Below are 25,307 nucleotides of genomic sequence, written 5' to 3'. Positions count from 1 at the left end.
TTTTTTAAAGCCTCTGACGATCCCAGCTGACTTGCCTGATCGGCAGAGGCTTTTTTTCCTTTTAAAAACATTTTTTCTATAACCTCTTCGGCCGAAGAGGTTGTAGAAAAAATGCTTTTAAAAGCCTCTGACGATCCCAGCTGAGCCGCGCGATCATCAGAGGCTTTTTTTTTTTTTTACTTTTAAACCATTTTTTTTCAGCCAAAGAGGTTGTAGAAAAAATGCTTTTAAAAATTAAAAAAAAAAAGCCTCTGATGATTGTGTGGCTCAGCTGGACAATGTGGGGGGGGGGCAGGGATTTTTACTACCGGTTCTCCGAACCACTCGCCTCCATCGCTACCGGATCGGGCGATCCGGTCCGAACCGGGAGCATTTCACCCCTGAAATGGGGGCAAAAAAGTAGAAAACATAGATTATTGCTGTGCATCTTCCTGATTGGTATAATTATGCATTTCTGCTGAGCTCAGAATCTGCCAGCTATTAAGGCACGTGAATTGTGGATGTTTTAAGGGCTGGGATAGACAATAACATTATTGGGAGCCAGTTTGGTCTAGTGGTTAAGGCACCAGGCTAGAAAGCAAGAAAGTGTGAGTTCTAATCCGGCCTTAGGGATAAAAGCCAGATGACGAAGGCAGGAGGAAAATAAATGAAAACAAGAGAGAAGGTACTTTGCCACCTTGAGTTATTTATAAAAAACAAAACAAAGGCAGGGTAAAAGGAAATAAAACCCACAGAAGGAGTTGTTTCAACACAGGTTCTTGTTTATTAATACACACTGGAAGCACAGCACAGGTTTTTTTGCTTCAGGTACGGTTTTACAGCGTGCATCATACACACAGTCTGGAAAAGCGTCATTTTGAATCCAGTTTGGGCTGTTGCGTGACTGCCATGCTGAAATTTTCTCAGCCACATGCAAGGATTTGGAGGGTGACGAGGAAGAGGCTGGGATCATCAAATAGCCAAACCTGTGAGGCTGCTTCGCAACCAGGAATTCGAGGCAAAGATTTCCTCCTTCTAATCTAAGACGGGATGCTTTCTGCCTGGAACGCCGCCAAAGAATCTTGCTCCTTAGACGGGTTCCTCACATCACAGGAATTGCTGAAGACTCAGACAATTCCTGAAATGTCCAACTATATTTCTGAAGTCATTTAGGGCAGGAGCAGTTGCTCCATTCCTTGCAGACGGTTGGGACACCCACTCCCATCGTCCTCAGCCAACATAGCCAACAGCAAGAGACTTTTAGTTCAAAGGACGCTAAGCTAGGATCTTGATATTTGAGAAGGGATTATCTCTTTTTTTTTGCTGTTTTGCAATCTTAATTAAAATTCTACTTTCCCAAATTGCCTTAGAAAGAAGGAAATAATTTATTAACACCAGAAGAAAAAATGATATTCCTAAGTCTTTGGGGAAAGTTCCTACACACAACAGTCAGTGCCTATGAGACCAAAAAAACATGTTTGCCAACATGTCTTATTTATTTATTCATTCATTCATTCATTTATTTATTTATTTGGGTCGATTTATATGCCGCCCTTCTCCATGTTCTTCAACATGTTGGCAAACAATCTAGAGCGTGTTTCGCAACATACATATAACTCATATACTGTATGAAACGAACTATATATTTTCAGACGATCCCGTCTGAAGTCGAAATATGCCTCGAAAAACTTGAGAGGTTTTAAGGCAGGGATCTCCAAACTTGGCAACTTTAAGACTTATGGACTTCAACTCCCAGAATTCCCCAGCCGGCTAGCTGAGGAATTCTGGGAGTTGAAGTCCACAAGTCTTAAAGTTGCTAAGTTTGGAGAGCCTGTTTTAAGGCATACTTGCATTTCATATGGGATCAGTCTTCCGTTTCTTTGCACGCGATAGGAAAAGCGCGATGCGATTAGGGCAGACTCCCATCAGAAAGACTTGCTCTCCAGAACTGATCTCATTGAGGGATCTCTGATCAGACATAGTTTGAAAACTATGAAAGAGATAACATCAATGGTGTAGTTTTGAGGTCCCCTGTTTAATAGCTCACTCTTCGGTGAAGGCCATCCTATAGTTTTACTATAATGGGTTAGCACCATAGGCAAACTTGGTGTTGGATCAGACCACTGTTCATCTAGAGCCATGATGGCGAACCTATGGCACGCGTGCCACAGGTGGCATGTGGAGTCATGTTGCCTGGCACACCAGCTCAGCTCTGTCAGCTGATTTTCAGCCCTTTTGGGCCCACCAGAAGAGGGCCTGGGGGGGCAGGGGAAGGCCCGTTTTTCTTTCTCCCTGGCTCCAGATCCTCTCTATGCATCTGGGGAGGGCGAAACGGCCCGTTTCTCAACTTCCGGCCTCTGAGGGGGTGGGGAAGGCTGTTTTCGCCCTCCCCAGATGCATAGAAAGGATCTGGAGTCAGCTGAGAAAGAAAAATGGGCCTACCAGGCCATTGCGTGGCAGGAGTGGGGGGTGAAGGGGGGTCCCACTCGCATGTGCGTGGCGGGGTACATAGAATTATGGGTGTGGGCACACACACGGGCAAACCTCCCCCACCCCACCCCTTCCTGGCACGCGATGGCAAAAAGGTTAGCCATCACTGATCTAGAGAAAACGTCTAGAGCAAGGGTGTCAAACTCCAGATCTGTGGACCACAGGGTCACCCTGGAAACAGCGAAGGACTGGCCCGCAGGGCCTCTGCCAGCAGAAAGGGAGCTTGGGAGGGCCATCGGAAGGCCTCCCGAGCTCCGTTTTCGCTGGCAGAGGGTTGCAGGAGGCCATCCCAGCCGAAAACGGAGATCGGGAGCCTGTTTCCACTGGCAGAGCTCTCAGGCCACCACAGGCGCCCCCCAACATGAGTGACGTCAAGCTGGCCATGCCCAACCACTGTTCAAACACAACCCTCGGGTTTGACACCCCCGATCTAGAGTCTTCCTTGGTCAGCAGTCATTCTCCAGCATGAAAACAGGCACCTCTGACAGCCCTTGCTAGGCTGCCAAAAATCAAACCAGGATCTTCTGCAACAACTTCAAATGTCGTCTTCCCGTAGATAGGTGCTTTGAGGGTCATTGAGCATCATGTATCTCGAATTCACATTATGTGCAGATTTGGAGGGAACGGGCTATAAAATTAAAGGCATAATAAAAAAAAAAAACAATGGGAGGGAAGTTATTTTTATTTTATCCCTAGGTTTTTGAAAAGATTATTTCGATCCCCTTTCCCAAGTCTGCACTATACTCCCTTACTTAATATTGAGGATACCTGTGAATAGAAAGGGTGAATTGTCTTAAAATGCCCTGTATTTGGCAGGCATTTTTCAGGGTTGTTCACCACTCTGGATTCCATGGTTTAAAAAAAAGTGCTTGGCAAGGGAATTAAGGGATCTGTCAGCAGCTCCTTAAATGAGTTTTCCAAGACTTGCTGCAGCTGCAAACAGCTGTCATGCAAACTTAGGGAAAGGGGTAGCAGTTTGGGGGAGTGGCAGATGGGTGCTAGAGTTGTCCATCTCCACCTCACCCCCAATGTGCTCCCACGTACTGCAAAATCCTAGCATATTCTAAGCAGTGGTGAAATCTAAAATTTATACTACCGGTTCTGTGGGCGTGGCTCGGTGGTGGTGGGGTAATGTGACTGGGTGAGCGTGGCCAATTTTTTTTTTCTTTTAAAACCATTTTTTCTACAACCTCTTCAGCGAAGAGGTTGTTAAAAAATGCTTTCAAAAGTCTCTGACGATCCCAGCTGAGTTGCCGGATTGCAGAGGCTTTTTTTTTCTTTTAAATGCCTCTGATGATCAGGCAACTCAGCTTGGATCGTCAGAGGCATTTAAAAGAAAAAAAAGCCTCTGATGATCGCGCAGCTCAGCTGGGCATGGGGGGGGTGCAGAGATTTTTGCTACCGGTTCTCCGAACCACCCGCCTCCATCGCTACCGGATCGGCGATCCAGTCTGAACCGGGAACATTTCACCCCTGCGATGCTTCCATTCTCCACCCCACCTTAACGTATTCTAAAGAAATTCCCTGTTTGGTTGTCCCAGATATGCATTACCGCAATACTAATTCTAGCGATACGGTTTGTATTCAGAATATTTACTGGGATAGCTTTTCCCGTTTTACGCTTTTAGATACTTCCTATCTATCTCCATCACTTTTCCTTCAAACGGTTGAGTTACGTTGAGGTTTAGAAGTGCTTTGGCACATCAACAAAGTTGTTCTGCTCCTATTTGAGAACGGACAGAGGATCAGTGTGAATAAAATGAACTCTCAAATTAGTAGGGTAGCACCTGATTTTGTATGTAATTAGGAGAAAAACTGAGTAGATGGCTGTTGACGATGCTTGGAGAACAGCTGCCAGCCAGGGAGGTGACATAACATGTCCATCTGTTAGAACATTCCTCCAGATGGTTAAAAAAAAACCTTCCTGAAATGTTTTTTTTTCCTTCCCTTTTTTTTCTTCATAAAAGTTGGCCCGTGTTTACCCATCACCTAATTAGCCTCATCAAATAAAACGCCTTGACCCAAATTACACAAGACCTCCGTGTTACATTTCCAGCACTAAAAGAAGGAAAAAAAATAAAAGATTAAAACAAAATTCTCTGCTTCTGTCTAGCTTTACTGTATAAAATTAAATAGATTCATTTTAGGTAGTTAATCATGAACGATCGTGCTCTCTCTCTCTCTTAAGTTGGGACACAGCCCAGATTCCTTTGATTTGAGAATTAAGCACCCTTGAACGAAGCTTCAGTTTTGAATAAATATTTACAAAATTGCACTAGGAATAGACTTCCTGAATGGGGTTGAGGACTGGCTGGCGGAGAATTCCCATCACCCAGTACTTATAGCACAATCGAATCATTCAATATCTTATGAGCCACTTGATTGGCTCATTCAATATCTTATGAGCCACTTGATTGGGGTACACTTCACAGCCTCTGTTCAGAAAAGAAGTAATTTCTCTCCATGTTTTTAGACCTTTACTATTGTAGTTGTAGCAGGGTGAAATCCGGCTGGATCTATCCGGATCGTACGAACCGGTAGCACCAGCGGCGGGAGGCTCCACCCATCTGCCAGGACGTTATTACATCCCGTTTTTGACCCTCTGCTCCCGCGTGCTCCCGTTCCCAAGCTGGTAGCAAAGGCAAGTGGATTTCACCGCTGTGTAACATTAACTTTTTTGTAGCCGTACTGCAACAAATGTCGTAGTAACTTTTACCTGCTTATCACATAGTCTGTTCGTTTTTTAGGTAGCAGAGAACATTCTCGTGTCACTTTGGGTATGAAATGGAGAAACATTTTTCTCCATTGATTGAAATAAATTGATGACAATCTCACCACTCCTCCTGCTGCTGTTTTTCTCACATTCCGGCTGGAGAAAGCGTGATACAAATCCAGCCTCAAATGGCATTAGGGTTTCTTAGCGTACACATACAAAGCTGGGCAGCCTCTAAATACCGACAGCATTTCCTGGAGCAAGTGACGTTTAACAGTTGGCTAGAAATTGCAATAGGCAGGGCGACGCGGAGAAGGGGAAAATCAACAGCAGAGAAAAAGCCAAGTCCTTATTATTAATGCTAGCAGCATTTGTGGCACAGTACAGCACACAGCAAACACTACACGGTTGGCCTCACAGCTGGGCACTTGGAAAGTTCCAAAAGTTGTGCCAAGAATAATAATAATAATAATAATAAAAACCACCCAGAGTCCTGAAGTTTCCCCATCACCTCCATGGAAATGCTTCTTCAATTGAAGACCTGACTTTATTGGTTCTTATATACTTCAAATTTGGGAGGCTGGGATTCTGGGAATATGTCAGTAATTTAATACAGGGTTGAAGGGAGCCAGCCTCATCAAACAACCATCAAGCTCTGTTATGGAGCTTGTGGGTGGAATTCCTTCTGTGACAGGTTCAACCTTCTTCCATCAGACTCTCTTTCTGCATTTGATTTGCCCACAGAACCACAACTACACATTTTGCTTTGGAATCACTTAGATTTCAGAAGCTTTGGAGCATCCAGTTTTGGTCACCATATAAAAAAAGATGTCGCGACTCTAGAAAAAGGGCAGAGAAGAGCAACCGGGATGATGAGGGGACTGGAGGCTACAACATAAAATGAATGGTTGCAGGAACTGGGCATGGCTAGTCTAGTGAAGAGAAAAGAAGGACCAGGGGAGACATGATAGCAGTCTTCCAATGTTTGAGGGGCTACCTCAGAGAGGAGGGGGTCAAGCTATTTTCCAAAGCACTTGAAGGCCAGACAAGGAATAATGGATGGAAACTTATCAAGGAGAGATTCAACCTGGAAATAAGGAGGGATTTTCTGACAGTGAGAACAATCAACCGATGGAACAGAAGTTGCCTTCAGAAGTTGTGGGAACTTCACCACTGGAAGCTTTCAAGAAGAGACTGGACTGCCATCTGTCAGAAATGGTGTAGGGTCTCCTGCTTGGGTGGGGGGTTGGAGTACATGACCTACAAGGTCCCTTCCAACTCTGTTAATCTGAATCTATCTAAAATGATCAAAGACCCGGAGACTAAAACACATGAAGAACAGTTGCAGGAACCGGGCATGGCTAGTCTAGTGAAGAGAAGGACCGGGGGAGACATGATAACAGTCTTCCAATGTTTGAGGGGCTGCCACAGAGAGGAGGAAGGGGGTCAAGCTATTCTCCAAAGCACCCGAAGGCCAGACAAGGAATGATGGATGGAAACTGATCAAGGAGAGATTCAACCTGGAAATAAGGAGAATTTTTCTGACACTGAGAACAATCAACCCATGGAACAGAAGTTGCCTTCAGAAGTTGTGGGAGCTTCATCACTGGAGGCTTTCAAGAACAGACTGGACTGCCATTTGTTGGAAATGGTGTAGGGTCTCCTGCTTGGGCGGGGGGTTGGACTGGATGACCTACAAGGTCCCTTCCAACTCTGTTAATATAATCTACAGTCCTCCTGCTCATCATCTCTGCTCCACAGGAATGCAACCAAGGTTCTCCTGCAGATAGCTGAACTGCAGGGAAATGCGATCATTAATTGCAGGCAAGCTATCGGTGAAAACTTTTCCACCACAATCAACTGGTTTACAGTCAACATTCTCCCAAGCTTACTGAGGGATGCAACAGTCTGGAAACTAACCAGAATTGTGAAAAACACATTGCAGGCAGGTATCTAGGAATGTCGAACTCACAGAGTTGGATGTTCCCCACCAGTCACGTATGTCAGCTCACACGAGGCTTGATAAATCACCCCCCGGCGTGCTGCTTGCTAGACTGCCAAACCAGAATAGGAATGGTTGAGGTGTTGCATTTTTGGAACACTGGTTTACATGATCTTGGGCTTTTATTTGGCTGGATAGATTTGGAGGCTGGCTTTGTTGGAGGCTCCAAAGACCCACAAAAAAAATAATATATTTTTTTTTAACTCCTCTGTTTCTTCTTTATTTCTCTTTGGGTTCTCAGTAGATGTCCTTCTCAAGGTAACAAGAGTATCTAATGAAAGTTGGCTCTGTGTGTGTGTTTGTTTGTTTGTTTGTTTTTTCCCCTTCAAGTCACCCCTGGAATGGGAAAGGCCTTTTAAATATGGGGCTGGTTTTCTTCTAGGCCTCGGGCTTCTAACTTGCTGCTACGAAATGAATTCTCTTTAAGATCTCAAGCCCAGCCAGTGGGGAGTAAATAAGGAAGGCCCAGAATTTCTTGACGTTCAAGTTAGACAGAACTTCTCAAAGTTCCCTGCGGAAAGAAAGGATGCTATCGGCAGCTTTGCCCTGATAAAGGAAACACTCGCTCACACAACCCAAGAAAACCCATAGAAACAAAAAAGTCCTTGTGATGGAGGCCAAGCCTTCAGCGTAAAGAGGGTGGCTGGCAGATGTGAGGAGCAGCTGTCAAGAGCAGGTCTAACCTGTCTCAGGAAGCCGGTTCCCGGTGATGGACTGGAAGGCATGGGCACGTTGAGACTGCACAGAGATGTGGGGAGTGGCTGCAAATGAATCTTTCTCCTTACAGGCCAAGAGAAGTTCTCACTGTTCATTCTGGAGCAAGGGTCTTCAATCTTGGCAACTTTAAGCCTGGAGGACTTCAACTCCCAGAATTCCTGGCTGGAGAATTCTGGGAGTTGAAGTCCTCCGGGCTTAAAGTTGCCAAGGTTGGAAACTTCTGTTCTGGACGATGCCCCAACCTGCTTGCCCGGGTTACGAGCTTGAAGCCGTAATGAATGGCACATTAGGTCTCTAAACAAGGAGGTGTAAATTGTGCAGCTGTCATTGTCCTTGGGACGCCCAATGTTTACCGCACCTCCTGGCTGCTGAGATCAAAATCTGAAGTTAGTAGCAAAGAGGGGAGAAACTTTCAGTCTGTGGGAAAAAGAACGAAACTGAAGGGAAGGAGACAAGGCTGTGTAAGGCAGAGAGATAGGTAGTCCTCGACTTATGACTACATGTGAGCCCAGAATTGTGGTCATTAAGTTGTTGATGTTTTTTTAAGCAAGGCACCCATGAAATCCTGGCTCATTGCAGTCATTATGCAGAGCAGGGGTGCCTCAGGGAGCAGGGGTTGGTGAACAGATAGTCGTAAGTCAAGGACCACCTGTATTACGCTTGTGGCTTATTTCAGGTATGATGCTGTAAGCCGGTTGTTCTTCCCTAAGCCATTATTGGGGGTGAGTCATTGTTCCTAGGTACATCAACTACGGGTTGCAAACCGCAACAGCTAAATTCACACAACCCACGGAATCACAAATCGCATTCCAGGTTAATGGAAGCTGCGAATTTAAGGTATGAAAGCTGGAACTATCATCTTATGAGTCGTCCTGCATTGTGGGAAAGAAAAACGAATCACAATCAAAGCAGGAGCGGGGTGGAGAAAGCATTCAACCGTGATTGATTTGTCTTTCCGCCTTACTCTCCTGCCTGCGCCATGGAGGTGGCTCCAGCTTCCCTGTCTTCTGAACCCCCAACCCAGAATGAGACATGGGTATGAGCTTTGCCAGCCCAGATCTGTAACCGGTTATCATGGGAAAACAGGGAAGCCAAGCTGGGTATGTTTGCATAGCAACATCGCCCATCAGCATTCCAGTTTCTAGCACACCTGTTTGAACCTGTTGTTCCTTCTCCCCTTCTTCTTCTTCAGTCAAAATAAATAAAGGACATAAATAATAAGGTGTCACACCCCGTGGAAATGAGCAAAAAAAAGAAAGAAAGAATCTCTAGGTAAGAATCCCTTCTTCGCTTTCCTTCTCTCGCCTACATGCCCATCCCAACTTTAAGCTTATTTTACCCGCTGCTCGTTTCTTTAAGCTTATTCTACCCACTGTTAGTTGAGGTGCTCTTTGTGCCAGCTGAGCTTTTCACCCAGGAGAAACCTTCCTGAAGGTGGTGGGGAGACGTCTTCTTCCAACCTTCAACGTACTTCTTTAAAAAAAAAAAGTAAATCATGCTACGGATGAAGAGAACCCATGGGGGAAAAAAAAATACTGTACACGGTATGGAGAAATGGGCCAAAAGGAGCAAGTTGCAAGATGGAGTAGCACTTCTAGATAGTATATTTTGCTTAGGAAACTGCGTGTTCATCAGATTGGCCGAACTCCCTGCTGTGTGCGCAAAGTGAAATGTCCGTTTGAGCTTGGGTTGGGAAACGGAAGAGAACGGGATGGTTTTCCTGGAGAAGGGACCTCAAAAAATTGAGGGCTGTCCTTAGTCAACCTGGAAATGCAGGTCTTTCAATGCTGACCTGCTTGCATGCTCTCTCTCATTCTCATTCTCTCATCCCAAGTCCAAAATCTTATTTACAACGGCAAGGAAACATGCAAGAAGAGAAGGGGAGCGGGAGAGAAAGGAGGCAAGGACAGCAAAAAGGGAGACTTCTCCAGCATCCCCTTCACCCAAGGTGGACCCCCGTTCTCAGATAGTCTCACACGTACATTGAAGGGCCATGGGGCTCACCAAGACCTCTCATATTGGCGTTCGTTCCATCTCCCTCCCTCCCCACCCTTCCCTCTCTCTCTAGCGCCCCACGCTGATGTTACAGGTCTTGCAGCTCGGATCCTTTTTGGCATCGGCCGTCGAGAGGCTCATGAGCTGGTGGCCACTGATCTCCCCCAGAACTCCTAGACTGAGGTCAACTGGCTCCGTATAGATGATCTCCAGGATGACATCCTGGGCATGGCGGTAGACGAGCTCGCCGTCCTCCACGCTGCAGGTCAAGAACTTGTTGCAGGAAATGTCCAACTGGGGCAGTCGCTCCCGACAGAAATTATCTCCAGCAGAACCTTTCGGCGCCAGCACCAGAATGACATAATGGTAGGCAGTGTACATACAGTAGAGATCCGCGAAGTAGAGGTTGGTGTTGGGACCGAAAAGGCGCTGTGCGGGTACCTGGAAACGATAGCGGCCGTAAGGGGAGTCTTGGGGAGGCTGGCCGTTGTTGAACTCGGTATTACAGCTGAAAAAGATGCCATGGAGCATGCCACTGGTGGGCGAACCATGGCTGCCACTGTTGTCCTTCAGGTACGGCTTCATGACGTCTCCACAGTGCATTCTGGCCAGAAGGGGAGACACGGATAGTTAGGAAAGGGATGAGGTTAGGAAGCAGGCCAACCTTACATTTGGGAGGAAACCAGGTAGGCATTATGATACGGTGATAGGCCTTCATAGCTACACGTCCACCGAGACCTTCCATTTTCAGGAAGTGAATACTAGCGACTGTTCATTAAACAGTAGCTAAGAGCAGGTTAGGTGGCTTATGGCCTCGGATAGCCTCCATTTTCCTAGCTCGGAGAGGAGAAATCGGAGTTAGCATGGTAAAGAATTAAGGTTTCAATTTAGAAGACACACATCTAAATCCTATTTTGGCTGCATAGTTTGCTAGGTGACTCTCAGCCAGGCACAATGTCATAGCTTACCTATGCTGCAAGGATAAACAGGAAGCAAAAGCATTTTGAATCTATATTAAGCCCTACTAAAACTCTCCTATCTGGAACCTTTTAACTGGGCAAGCTGGTATACTGTAAGGCAAAACATTTCGAAGCAAGGTACCTCAAAATGGACCAAATTTCAGAATGCATCCAAAATCCAGGTTCCCATGACTCCTTAGAATTGAGATTCGGCAAAATTTTATAAAACATTTTATGGCATAAAAGCATAAACATTTTACAACACAATACAAAATGTCATAAATCATTGTCTGTGATCAACTCAGGGGTGAAATCCAGCAGGTTCTAACAGGTTCTGGAGAACTGGTAGCGGAAATTTTGAGTAGTTTGGAGAACCGGCAAATACCACCTCTGGCTGGTCCCAGAGTGGGGTGGGAATGGAGATTTTGCAATATCCTTCCCCCAGGAGTGGGGAGGGAATGGGGATTTTGCAGTATCCTTCCCCCAGGAGTGGGGAGGGAATGGGGATTTTGCAGTATCCTTCCCCCAGGAACGGGGTGGGAATCAGTGGTGGGTTGCTCCCGGTTCACACCGGTTCGCAAGAACCGGTAGTAAAAATTTGTAGTAGTTCCGAGAACCGGTAATAACATTGGCTGGCCATGCCCCCGAACCGGTCCCCAGTACAGTTGCCGCTCACTTACCCCGCCCACCTCATCAGAGGCTTTTTTTTTTCTTTTAAAAGCATTTTTTTTACAACCTCTTCAGCCAAAAAAATGCTTTTAAATGTAAAAAAAGAAGCTTCTGATGATCCCGCGCCTCAGCTGGGATCGTCAGAGGCTTTTCAAAGCATTTTTTCTACAACTTCTTCAGCCGAAGAGGTGGTAAAAAAAAATGCTTTGAAAAGCCTCTGACGATCCCAGCTGAGTTGCCTGATCGGCAGAGGCTTTTCAAAGCATTTTTTTCTGCAACCCCTTAAGGTTATAGAAAAAATGCTTTTAAAAGTTAAAAAAAAAAAAAAAGTTGGCCACGCCCACCCAGTCACATTAACCCCCACCAAGCCACGCCCACAAAATAAGCCACGTCCATAGAACCGGTAGTAAAAAAATTTAGAACCCACCCCTGGTGGGAATAGAAATTTTGCAATATCGTTCCCCTGCCACGCCCACCAAGCCACTTCCACAGAACTGGTAGGGAAAAAATTTGGATTTCACCCCTGGATCAACTGCTGATGTTTGACGGTGCTATACAGTTGAACGCAGACTACTTTCAAGGCAGATACGTCTCTGAATATCCCACTGAAATTTTAAGAACTTTTCAAGAAACTCTGCCACTGTTGAAAGCATTGAGGGATTTGGTAAGGCCATATCCATAAGGAGCCTTGGTAGTACAGTGGTCTAAAGCACCCTGTTATTAAGACCAGCTGCCTGCAATTACTGCAGGTTCAAATCTTGCCAGGCTCAAGGTCGACTCAGCCTTCCATCCTTTCTAAGGTAGGTAAATTGAAGACCCAGTTTGTGGGGGCAATAAGCTGACTTTGTATGAATATACAAAAGGATGAAGGCTATTGCTTAGCACATTGTAAGCCGCCCTGAGTCTCCGGAGAAGGGCGGCATATAAATCAAATTAAAATATATATATATATCCCTGAAACGATGACCAAAGGGGATAAGAATTGTCTAATCATGACTTCAGTCTTGGAGGAAGAATAAAGTCAGATCAGATTGGGTAGCGATTATGAGAGATCATGTTATGTGCTGGTTCTGAATTTTATGCTAGGAGCAGGAAAGAATTAATACAATCTCTGAACTTCAAAAGAAAACATCTGCAGGAAGTTCTTGTGAAGCAACCGAAGCATGGGTAGGATTTACTTACTTTCCCTAACGATTTGCAAATATACATGTGGCACATTTGCTTTGCTGGCGCGTGCGCCTTCTACGCACCCGGCCTCAAAAACTTGCCTAAATAGGATGGCATAGAGCCGGGATGGGTGAGTGGTTCCCGTGATTTCTGCTACCAGTTCGGGCGAACCGGCCTGAACTGGCCTGAACCGGCTGAATACCACCTCTGAACAGAAGAACGGGAAGGGAGAAGATGAAATGAATTATCTCAATTCATTGGAAAGACAGGCTAACATTTAATGTCAGTGAGTGAATCAGTATGGGAACAATGAGGAATATCAGTGTGACTATATATTAATTTCTCAGGGAGAATTTGAAACAAGGTTTAAACTGTAAAAGATAAGATACTCTTAGTACATTTTTTAAAAAGGGGACGATGGATGGATATAAAAATATGGACGCTAGGATTAGCATTTTCTTGATGAGGTTTTCTTCTTCCTGCTCCAAGCCATGACTATCAGGTCAGAAGAGTATCATCTGGGCTGGTGTTCTCAACCTTGGCATCTTTCAGATGTGTGGACTTCAATTCCCAGAGTTCCCCAGTCATTTCCCCATGGCTGGGGAATTCTGGGAGTTGAAGTCCACACATTTGAAAGCTGCCAAACAGTAGATTTTGGACTACAGAAATGGCAACCGAAAGCATCTAGGCCCGTGATGGCGAACCTATGGCACATGTGCCATAGGCGGCATGCGGAGCCATGTCGCCTGGCACGCCAGCTTAGTTTTAGGAGTCTCTGGAGGCTGGGGACAGCAAAAAACATCACTTCCTGTCCAACTGGAAGTTGGGAAATGGGCCGTTTCGAGCCTCCGGAGGGCCTCCGAATGGGTGGGGAAGGCTGTTTTTGCCCTCCCCAGATGCATAGAGAGGATCTGGAGCCCGGTGAGAAAGAAAAATGGGCCATCACGTGCCAAGAGCGGGGGGAAGGGGGTGGGAGGTTTGCGCGTGCATGCCATCACTGATCTAGGCCAAACCCAGCTCTCATAATGAAGTCACTTCTGCTCCACCTCCAAACCATGTTTTTATCATAACTATCAGGAGCAGGGGTCTCCAACCTTGGCAACTTTAAGGCGTGTGGACTTCAACTCTCAGAGTTCCTCAGCCAGCTTTGCTTCAATTCTGGGAATTGAAGTCCACACGTCTTAAAGTTGCTAAGGTTGGCAACTTTGCTGGCTGAGGAATTCTGGGAGTTGAAGTACACACGTCTTAAAGTTGCCAAGGTTGGCAACTTTGCTGGCTGAGGAATTCTGGGAGTTGAAGTCCACACGTCTTAAAGTTGCCAAGGTTGGAGACCCCGATCAGGAGGGAAAGAATTTGGATGAAGAAGACAAGCAATTGCCAAACATGGGGTGGTGGATGTCATCGACGTTGACCCCCCCCCACCTACTTCTCACCCACACCTGGGCTCTCCCATGCCTTCATGGATTCGGGGGCTTTGCGGACACTTACCTGACATACTGGAAATACTCTTTAGTGTGATTCCGATAGAAAACCGTGAACCGCAGCATCCTCCCCGAGATGAGCTCGGCTTTCTCTTGCAGCTGGGCCAGATGTTCTTTAGCATAGTCTGCAAGGAACAAACATTCAGAGGTTCAGATATTTTAAAGCAGGTTTTTCATGCGACACCTCTCCATGGCAAATTCCCCTTCCACATGTCGCCTTCTCATTGCTTCTTTTTGCCTCGAGCGGGTTTCTCCTGCTTCCCTATCACTTCTCCCTCCCGGGTGGCACACCCTTTCCCTCCTACACAGCCAGGTTTGCTGCATGGCAAAATCTGGATATACCACTTTTCAGCACCCTTCAGCCTGTTCCAATTCTCATCGGCTTGGGCCTTTGTCTCCCAGCCAGCTCAAAGAAGTGGTTTTTCTCTCCTCGACTCTTTGACTTTGAAGACTTCCAAGAGTTGCATATGTGGCTTGCTTTTGCATGCAGTAAGTAAGGGCCTTCCAAACTCGATTGCACAAGTCCTTAAAAGGCAGAGCTCCGGTGGGCAGATAAATGGAGAGGAATCGCTCTCTATCCCAGGGAATGAATGAAGAGACTGGGCAACCATTTGTCTACAACGGGGGTCAGCAACCGGTGGCTCTGGAGCCACATGTGGCTCTTTTACCCCTCTGCTGCGGCTTCCGCTCACTCAAAATATGCGTCGCAACCGCCAATGTGCAACACCCTCCAGCACGTGATTTATTGAGCTTTTCAACTCCCCGGTAGGCCAACCATGGATAAATCCAAGAAAAGAAAAGTTTCAGAAGAAAACAGAATGTAGTTTCATTCAACTACATATGCTAGATTTGTAGCCGCTCAAGAAATAGTCAGGCACGGAAAGGGTTTTGTGGCTCCCGGTGTTTTCTTTTCTGTGGGAAATGGGTCCAAATGGCTCTTTGAGTGTTTAAGGTTGCAGACCCCTGCTCTAGAACAGGGATGTCAAACTTGATTTCATTGAGGGCCGCATCAGGGTTGTGTTTGACCTTGGCGGGGTGGGCGTGGCCAGGGTGGGCAAGGCCACCATGACATCACTTGTGTTAGGAGTGCCTGTGGTGGCCCTACTGCTCTGCCAGCAAAAATGGGCTCCTGGGCTCCGTTTTGGGTCGCGACGGCCTCCTGCAGCCCTCTACCAGTGCAAACGGAGTTTCGTTTTCACTGGCAGAGGGCTGCAGGAGGCCATTGCAGCTGAAAACAAGCCTGGGACGGCCCGAGCTCTGTTTTTGCTGGCAGAGGTACCACCGGCTGGTCCTTCACTGTTTCTAGGGTGGCCCTGTGGGCCAGATCTAAGTATCCGGCCTAGGCGCCTTGAGTTTGAATGTTTTAGGGACTTCTGCTTAAGCAGAGGGTTAGACTAAAAGACCTCCAAGGTCCTTTCCCACTCTGTTATTCTGTATTCTGTAAAACTCTGAGAGAAGAATGACAGGTAGAGGTACTTCCAATTTATGTTGGAAAGGTGCGGTCGGCCAAACAATGTCGACTGGCAGCCCCTAGGGGGAGAGCCTTCTCTGTGGGGGCATCTGCGATCTGGAATGAGCTCCCCCCTGGAGATACGGAGGATCCAGGATCTGCGCACCTTCCATCGCGTACTTAAGACTTTTTTATTTCATCAAGCTGGCCTGGCCTAAATCTTCTCCCCTTTTTAAATGTAAATTTTAATTTGTTTTTAAATTATGGGGTATTTTAAATTTGTTCAGCCAAATTATTTAATTCGTTTTTATTCTATTTTAAATTTTTGTATTTATTGTGTTTTATCCTGTGGCTGTTCACCGCCCTGAGTCCTCCGGGAGTAGGGCGGTATAGAAATTTAAATAAATAAATAACACAAAGGGACATTTTATCATTTGGAGGGATGTGTAAAGAAGTTAGAAGAGTCTGGATTCAAATACGCACACCAAATTGGAGGATTTAAAAAAATAAAATAAAATTTTTCTTTGTAGGAGTGGGGGACAAACAGTGGGGGGGTGAGGGAAGTCATGGAACTCTGTTTTTTGTATAAATGCAGCAGGATTATCGTATGTCCCAAAGATGGAAAGATTCAGCACTAACTCGAATGGAGGAATAGTTAGTGAAGATGATGGAATTTGCTGGGATGGCTCAATTTTTTTTTTTTTAATTTGATTTATATGCCGCCCTTCTCCGGAGACTCAGGGCGGCTTACAATGCGCTAAGCAATAGCCTTCATTCTTTTGTATATTTATACAAAGTCAGCTTATTGCCCCCACCATCTGGGTCCTCAATTTACCTACCTTAGAAAGGATGGAAGACTGAGTCCACCTTGAGCCTTGGCGAGATTCGAACCTGCAGTAATTGCAGGCAGCTGTTCTTAATAACAGGGTGCTTTAGACCACTGTACTACCAAGGCTCTTTGACGACTTTGATCAGACAAAAAATAATATCTGACTTTATTGCTAGTTGGGAAAGTTCTTGTGGACATTTTGCACAAAATAGAAAAAAAGAATGAATGGAATGAATGAATGAAAATGAATGAAAAAAATGAACGGTTTTGATGATTAGACAGAATAGATTACAGAAAAAGGAGAATCATGTTGTAACCCTAGAGTAAGAGGTAAATGTATGATAGGAGCCCTGGTGGCGCAGTGGTTAGAATGCAGTATTGCAGGCAAACTCTACTCACGATGCAGAAAATCTACCAGGTAGGCATGGAAATCTCTATTGGTCCTTTCTCTTGCCCACTCACCTCCGGTGCAGAATTCGACAGTCTCACTCCATCCAGAGACGAGGTACTCTCCATCACTTTGCTTCACTGCAGTCTGCACTGCCACACTGTACTCTGTCCGGGGACTCAGAAACCAGTGGCCCCTCACCGTCATTGGCAGGGCCACTGCCTTAGCTACCAGCTTGGTAGGGACATCCTGCAGAAAGAAAAGAGGCAAGCTGTGTCAGGAAGCCAACTATATTTGGGCCATGGACTTTGCTGGGCCAAGACCAGGGGTGAAATGTTCCCGGTTCGGATTGGATCGCCTGATCCGGTAGCGATGGTGGCGGGTGGATCGGAGAACCGGTAGCAAACATCCCTGTGCATGAGTGCAAATCAACATCTGAATTACTGCAGATCATGGCTTCAAAGAGTCTAGTTTAGAAAGAATCTAATTAGGAATTCTTGGTTACCACTAAACAAAAATTCCTACCAAAATAGATCCAGTGAGTTGCTGCAAACTGTCCAAACATATTTTATACCATAGAATTTGAGTTCCTGATGTATAAAGGGAAAGGTTCCCCTTGCACATATGTGCTACTCGTTCCTGACTCTAGGGGGCACTGCTCATCCCTGTTTCAAAGCCAAAGAGCCAGCGCTGTCCGAAGACGTCTCCGTGGTCATGTGGCCGGCATGACTCAGTGCCAAAGGCGCACGGAACGCTGTTCCCTTCCCACCAAAGGTGGTCCCTATTTTTCTACTTGCATTTTTTACGTGCTTTCGAACTGCTAGGTTGGCAGAAGCTGGGACAAGTAACGGGACTTCACCCCATTACGGGAGCTCCTGATGTATACCCAGTGCATAAATATAGTTTTAGGAACCCAACCAGGTTTCCTATCTTATTTTTCCCATTTTTACATTTCAATGAAATGTCCTCTCCTCCCCAAAAGAAAAATAACTTCCAGATACTGGAGAAAGTAATTTCTCCCACTCTGTTTTGTGACTAACACCTATATTATGTATGCCTTTGTAAATATTTAAGCAGCTTTTACCAATATGCCCTACCTTTCCATTACTTTTCTGCTCCCAGACAAATTGTTCCATCAACAAAACAAAAAACACAACAACACTCTTCCATTTGAAGTATCCATCAGTCGGGGGTGTTGCAAAAGATTAGTCATTCGAAGGATACCTAAAAATTAGTTGGTTGAAAGTATATTCCATTTAGGAGGAAACTGACTCATAAGCCAAGCATCTCTTAAATTTCTCTAAAAGCAAAGTTTGCTTTTAAGGTTATATGGACGTGGGACTTCACAAACATTGTCCTGACATCTTTCTCTTTTTGGATGACACAGAAAAAAACAACATCCTATTTAGATCGGTCCTTCTGAAAACACTGTATTAGTATTGCATCCTTTTATCCCCCAGAAATTTGTAAAATCTCTGATCTCCGTGTATCAATATAAAGATTTTAATTGGTTTTAAATGGGATTTTAAATTCGGGGTTTTATAAATTGGGCCTATTATTTAATAATTTTAATTATTTTTAAATTTTGTCTTTCTTTGTGTTTTTAATTAGGCTGTACACTGCCCTGAGTCCTTCGGGAGAAGGGCGGTATAGAAATAAAATTAATAAATAAAATAAATAAATAAATAATAGATGATTTTGACTGGTTAAGTGTCTTCACTCATCTACTCTAATCTGGCATCAACTGCTACTACAATTCTCAGTAAGATACACATCTAAGGGAACCAGATAAATTAGATATTGCTGTCCTACATTAACAAAAATGTGTATAATTATTCGGGGGTGCAAATATTTACCATATTTTTCGGAGTATAAGACGCACCATTTCCCCCCCAAAAACAGGGTGAAAATCTGAGTGCGTCTTATACTCCGAATGTAGCCCCACCCAGATTCTCAAACTGAGGTTTCAGAGGCTGAAAAAAGCATCAGAAACAAAGCTTCAGAAAAGAAGCCTCCAAACAGAGCTTCAGATAAAAAGCCTCCAAACAGAACATCAGAAAAAAAGCCCCCAAACAGAGCTTCAGAGGCTTTTTTTCTGAAGCTGTTTCGGAGGCTTTCAGAGGCAGAAAAAAAAGTTTTTTCTGAAACAGAGTTTAAAAAGTTTTAGAGGCAGAAAAAAAAGCAAAAAAAAAAAAAAAAGCAAGGCACAGAGCTCAGAACCAAGGAACCTGTTGCTAAAATTCACCTCTGGGAACAGCTGATCGGGGGTATTCCGGGAGGCTGATCCACCTGCCAATCAGCTTTTTTCTTATTTTCCTCCCCAAAAACTAAGGTGCGTTTTATACTCTGAAAAATACGGTAACTTAAAAAAAAGTTTTCAAAATTTTTTTGGAGCTGCTGCTTGATCCTCTGCACAGGTCCCTTCTTCACTGGAACTGATGACACTGCCTCTCTCACATGATGTAAATACAGGTAAGTCCTCGACTTACGACCACAACTGAGCCCAAAATTTATGTTGCTAAGTGAGACATTTGTTAAGTGAGTCTTGCCCCATTTTACGACTTTTCTTGCCACATTCATTAAGTGAATCGCTGCAAGTTGTTAAATAAGTAACACGGTTGTTAAGTGCCTTTGCTCCTCTTTTAAGCCTTATGGGAGGGGCCAATCATCTCCAGGCCTTACTCCTGAGTTGTCCCTCATGTTTTAACTGTTTGTGCCTTCTGGCAGCTCTGCGCATGCGCGCATCTTCTGACTTTACTCCCAAGTTGTCATTTTTTCTTCAGCTGCTCTTGCCTTCTGGCAGCTCTTTGCATGCGTGCACTAGGAACAGGCTCCTCCTTTTCCTCTGCCTCTCTGCTGTCTGACTCTGGAGGCTCCGGAGTCCGTGCATCACTCCCAGATGGCCCTGGCCCTATCTCTACCTCATCCGGGCCTTCCCCAGACTCTAGGACTGGCCCATGTTCCTTCCCAGCCTCCTCACTGTCCGATTCCGCTGCCAGCTCTGCAGGCTGCTGGCGGACCACAACACTCTACTACAGGGGTGTCAAACTGGATTTCTTCGAGGGCCAGATCAGCACTGTAGTTCTCCTCCACGGGTCGGCCGGAGGAGAGGAAACGGGACGGGACGGACACCTCCTGCAGCACCCTACTGGCAAAATGGAACAGGTGGGCCATGAGGTGCCCTGGTTTGGCAAGCGAAGTGCTGCAAGAGCTCGTCCAGGCCTAAAACGGGGCACAGGGGAAGGCCTCACACAGCCACACGGTGCCCCGGGTTGGCTGCCAGAGGCACCGCGGGCCGGCCCTTTGCTATTTCCAGGCCGACACCGCGGACCAGATTTAAGCACCGGATTTGGCCCGCGAGCCTTGAGTTTGGCACCCGTGCTCTACTATGATTTGTTTTTTTAAAAAACGAACTTTTCTCAAGTGTGTGGGCTGATCAAACACGAGAAGGAACACTTGAGGGAACACTGCTTTTAAGAGCGAACAAGGCCTCCCCAACGGGTTTTAATATTCCTCTGCAGCGTTGTTTCCGTGGCAACAGCATACACACAGAAGGAGCCCAGGGAAAAAAAAAAAAAAGCAGAGGAAACCATCTAATCGCAGGAAGGGGGGAAAAAAATAGTTAAATGTGAAACAGAATTTCCATAGCAACTAACCCCGCTAAGGAGCATCACAATTTGTGACTCCATTTCGAAGGGAGCAATGTGACTTTTCTACAATGGTTCAGAATGGGGCTATTTGACTGATCCTTGGGCTACGTTTTGAAATTGCTTTCACAGGACGTCCTCGACTTTAACCACCATTATTGGGATGAGAATTTCTGTTATTAAACAAGGTGGCGGTAAAGCAATCGAAGTTATGACTGCAGAAATTGCTGCAGTTGTTAAGTGAAACACGGAGTCGTTAAGCAAAGCTGGCTCTCCCCCCCCCCCCTTGACTTTGCTCAAGTCGCAAATGGTCATCCCCTGATCCCAGAATGTTTCAACGATCATCAATACATCCCAGTTGCCAAGTGCCCAAATTCTGATCACTTTTTGAGTGTCTTTATAAGTTCAAAAGGGACGCGGTGGCTCAGAGGCTAAGACACTGAGCTTGTCGATCGAAAGGTCGGCAGTTCAGCGGTTCGAATCCCTAGCGCCGCGTAACGGGGTGACCTCCCGTGACTTGTCCCAGCTTCTGCCAACCTAGCAGTTCGAAAGCACGTCAAAAATGCAAGTAGAAAAATAGGGACCACCTTTGGTGGGAAGGTAACAGCGTTCCGTGCGCCTTCGGCATTTAGTCATGCCGGCCACATGACCATGGAGACATCTTCGGACAGCACTGGCTCTTCGGTTTTGAAACGGAGATGAGCACCGCCCCCTAGAGTCGGGAATGTCTAGCACGTATGTGCAAGGGGAACCTTTAAATTTGAAGAGTTACTAAATGAATGGGGTTAAGTCAAGAACTACCTGTATTATTCTACATCCTTAATTCAGGATCGGAGAAAGTTGAGATTTCCTTTTCCAGCAGGTACTGTTGTAATCAAAGTTAGCCTCCCGGATCAGTCAACTTCAGTCGGGGAAAGGAATTTTATTTTCTTTTATGCATGAGACCAATCGGGTTAAGAGATCTAAGAATTCCTAAACGATGTACAACTGTAATTCCTAACACCCTACACCAGGGGTGGGTTCTATTTACCTTTACTACCAGTTCGCAGTGGGGCCACGCTTGCACAGGAGGAACCCACCACTGCCCTACACTCTGGGAAATGTAGTGTAGGAAGTTAGCACCCACCCTTCTCCTAGGAAAATGAGATATTTTAGGAAATATTAAAAGGGCAGAATATTTTCCCTAAAAGGGAAACTCAGCCCCCTACCACGTTTGTCAATGGGCCATTAAGGCCTGGGCCAGCCTACTCTAGATAGCAAAAATCTACCTCCTTCAGGCAGAGCCATAATAGGAATCTCAAAACCCTTTCATTACATCATCACCCAGCAGGAGTCAACCAAGCTTGGGACTCAAAAGCACAACCTACAAAGTTATCCCCTGCATGGCTCCATGGGAGTCTGACAACCAATCAGAATACAAGCTCAAATTCAAAAGCCCAGAGAGGGTATAAAACTGGAGCCTGGAATAGCTCAACAGACAGAGCTCTGTAATTTAACACCAGCTGTCTGCAATTAAAGTAAGATCGAATCCCGCCAGGCTCAAGGTTGACTCAGCCTTCCATCCTTTCTAAGGTAGGTAAATTGAGGACCCAGTTTGTGGGGGCAATAAGCTGACTTTGTATAAATATACAAAAGTATGAAGGCTATTGCTTAACGCATTGTAAGCCGCCCTGAGTCTCCGGAGAAGGGCGGCATATAAATCAAATTTAAAAAAAAAAAAAAAAAACTCAGGCACTCTCAGCCATTTCTTCCCCTTTTGCTCTTCACTCAAGATCTTCAAGGCATGTGATCCTGTCCACCATTAAAAACCATCTTTTGAAAGAGCCACCATGTTTCCAGTGTCTTTCTCCCCAGAAGGACATTTCTTCCAACAGTAGTTCAGGCTAAGGATTGGATCTTATCATTCGTGAACTGAATGAACCATTCTGAATGAACCAGTTTGCTGGGCCTGGTGGCTCAGCAGACTGATAGCATTGTGATTAACACCAGCTGTCTGCAATTACTGTAAGTTCGAATCTGACCAGGCTCAAGGTTGACTCAGCCTTCCATCCTTTCTAAAGTAGGTAAATTGAGGACCCGGTTTGTGGGGGCAATAAGCTGACTTTGTATAAAATATACAAAAGGATGAAGGCTATTGCTTAACGCATTGTAAGCCGCCTTGAGTCCCCGGAGAAGGGCGGCATATAAATCAAATTAAAAAAAAAAAAATCAGATACAGCCTTGACCACGAGAAGCAGATTTCAGGCACAAGTTTCCAGTAAGTCAAAGTTTAACAGATCTTGTTTTCTCTCTCCCCCTCTATTTTAAGAGTTGCTGGTAAATTTCCAGACAACATTATGAACTATAAATGATTTTATTTTTTACCAGATTTGTTTTCAAGCAACCTGCGCAATACAAATGTGGCATTCCAATTGCCATCAGCCCTAAATGATGAGAGAATTCCATCTCATAAAACTCTAGTTTGGTTTAGAAACTACAATTCCCATTGTTGCCTGGGCTGGAAGAATTGCTAATTAATCACCTTAAGGACATAGTATAGACATGCTCATGGGGGCTTCCAAAGAGGAATTAGGTCAGTGGTGAAATCCAATTTTTTTTACTACCGGTTCGGTGGGCATGGCTTGGTGGGCGTGGCAGGGGAAGGACACTGCAATATCCTTCCCCCATTCCCTCCCCACTCCTGGGGGAAGGATATTGCCAAATCTCCATTCCCACCCTACTCTAAGGCCAGCCAGAGATGGTATTTGCCAGTTCTCTGAACTACTCAAAATTTCCGCTACCGGTTCTCTGAACTGCTCAAAACTTCCGCTACCGGTTCTCCGAACTGCTCAAAATTTTCGCTACCGGTTCTCTGAACTGCTCAAAATTTCCGCTACCGGTTCTCTGAACTGCTCAAAATTTCCGCTACCGGTTCTCTGAACTGCTCAAAAATTCCGCTACCGGTTCTCTGAACTACTCAAAATTTTCACTACCGGTTCTCTGAACTACTCAAAATTTCCACTACCAGTTCTCTGAACTGCTCAAAATTTCTGCTACCAGTTCTCTGAACTGCTCAAAATTTCCGCTACTGGTTCTCTGAACTGCTCAAAATTTCCGCTACCGGTTCTCCAGAACCTGTCAGAATCTGCTGCGTTTCACCCCTGAATTAGGTTAAATTGTTTACTCTTCATCCAAATATTATTCAGATGTTTAAATTAAAATTTAAACATTTAAATTTGAAAGCCTTTGAAAATTTAAATTTAAAGCCTTCTCAGAACAGTAAGCACCTAAATCACAATAATAAATCAATTCTTAGCATCCGCAGAGTGGCCATGTTGGTTAGATATGAAGGCAGCTGTCATTTGTATGGGGCTGTGGAGGAGAAGATTGCATGCATGTGGGGCTGAAAACGCAACAATGACAATTTTAGGAAAATGAAGACAGCTTTGTCCACCAGAGTTGCAGTCCAACATAGACCAAATTGGAAGGCTCCTAACTGGAGAGTACTGCTTCTAAGAAGGACTTCCACCAGCATGATCCAACAGGAGTAAAAAAAACAAAAAAAAATTATGAAGCAAAGGAATGATCAAGGAGAGACAAGATGCCGTAACGATTTCTGCCCTACTCCGCACACCAACATTTTACACTGCTCTAGTGGCTCACCCGGTGTTTGAACTTGTTGGAGCTTTTATTTTCCTTCTTGTTCAAATCGATGAAGTAGTGGGTAACCCTATCCAGGTCTCCAACGTCCATGGACCAAGAAATTCGGAAGGAGTCACAGGTGATATTGTTGATCTCGATGCTGTGCGGGGTGGACAACAGTTCCATGATCCGACCGATTTGGCTCCTACAATTGAGACAGTGGAGAGAGGGTTAGCCAGAAGGTTAGGTTTGTAGCAACCTGTCAGGTCTAGCCCCAAGAATGACCTAAAAAATTCAGCCAAAGTTCAGTTCTTTCTTTGCTCACACCATATAGACAGAATCTTGCCAGATTAAACCTATACTTCTGTATCCCTAATGGATATACCTTGGGAGATTTTAGGGACTGACTAACTTAACAGATATAGTGGTGAAGATGCTGACCTAGAAACCAGGAGATTGTATTTAACAGTTTAACAGAGTCGGAAGGGACCTTGGAGGTCATCTAGTCCAACCCCCCCGGCCCAAGCAGGAGACCCTACACCATTTCTGACAGATGGCAGTCCAGTCTCTTCTTGAAAGCTCCCAGTGATGAAGCTCCCACAACTTCTGAAGGCAACTTCTGTTCCATCGGTTGATTGCTCTCACTGTCAGAAAATTCCTCCTTATTTCTAGGTTGAATCTCTCCTGGATCAGTTTCCATCCATTATTCCTTGTCTGGCCTTTGGGTGCTTTGGAAAATAGCTTGACCCCCTCCTCTCTGTGGCAGCCCCTCAAATATTGGAAGACTGCTATCCTGTCTCCCCGGATCCTTCTCTTCACTAGACTAGCCATGCCCAGTTCCTGCAACCATTCTTCGTATATTTTAGCCTCCAGTCCTCTAATCGTCTTGGTTGCACTTCCTCTGTCTCTCATCCAGCTCTGGGCTGTGCTACCTCTTGTCTCATCCCACTCCGTGCAATAGGAAACAGTCACTTCACTGTAGTCCATCACACTATCTCCCTTTTCATTGGCATAATCCATCACATCCTCTCTGGGATGTCTACCCCCCTTCCTAGAAAAATGCCCGCCTCAATGTAGTGCATCCTATCACCTCTCCTTCGTAGGCGCAGTCTATCACACAACCAGGACTTAAGGCAGGGAAGGGATCAGAAAAACTACCAATGCTGGATCAAGTGGCTTCTGAAGGATTAATACATGCAA

At 45.4% G+C, this 25,307-nt stretch overlaps 1 protein-coding gene across 1 annotated transcript; it reads right to left on the bottom strand.

Moving 5' to 3' along the window:
- Positions 1-9,965: 9,965 nt before the first annotated feature.
- Positions 9,966-24,293, bottom strand: PHYHIP (phytanoyl-CoA 2-hydroxylase interacting protein). Its single transcript, XM_070952480.1, has 4 exons — positions 24,129-24,293; positions 16,914-17,088; positions 14,180-14,297; positions 9,966-10,500 (listed from the first exon to the last, which is right to left on the bottom strand). The coding sequence occupies exons 1-4, from the start codon at positions 24,291-24,293 to the stop codon at positions 9,966-9,968; spliced, it is 993 nt and encodes a 330-aa protein (XP_070808581.1).
- Positions 24,294-25,307: the final 1,014 nt, after the last annotated feature.

Source organism: Pituophis catenifer, unplaced genomic scaffold (genome assembly GCF_029215685.1).
Source record: "Pituophis catenifer annectens isolate HBS135680 unplaced genomic scaffold, rPitCat1.0.hap2 SCAF_12, whole genome shotgun sequence".
NCBI classification, from domain to species: Eukaryota; Metazoa; Chordata; class Lepidosauria; order Squamata; family Colubridae; genus Pituophis; species Pituophis catenifer.
Note: the sequence above shows the minus strand (reverse complement) of the source record. Positions and strands in the feature narration are given on the sequence as shown.

Coding starts and splice junctions, on each gene's coding strand:
- PHYHIP (XM_070952480.1), bottom strand. CDS start 24,293: ATGGAACTGTTGTCCACCCCGCACAGCATCGAGATCAACAATATCACC. Junction 17,089..24,128: donor CCAACAAGTTCAAACACCGG/GTGAGCCACTAG, acceptor TTCTTTCTGCAG/GATGTCCCTACCAAGCTGGT. Junction 14,298..16,913: donor TGTCGAATTCTGCACCGGAG/GTGAGTGGGCAA, acceptor TGTTCCTTGCAG/ACTATGCTAAAGAACATCTG.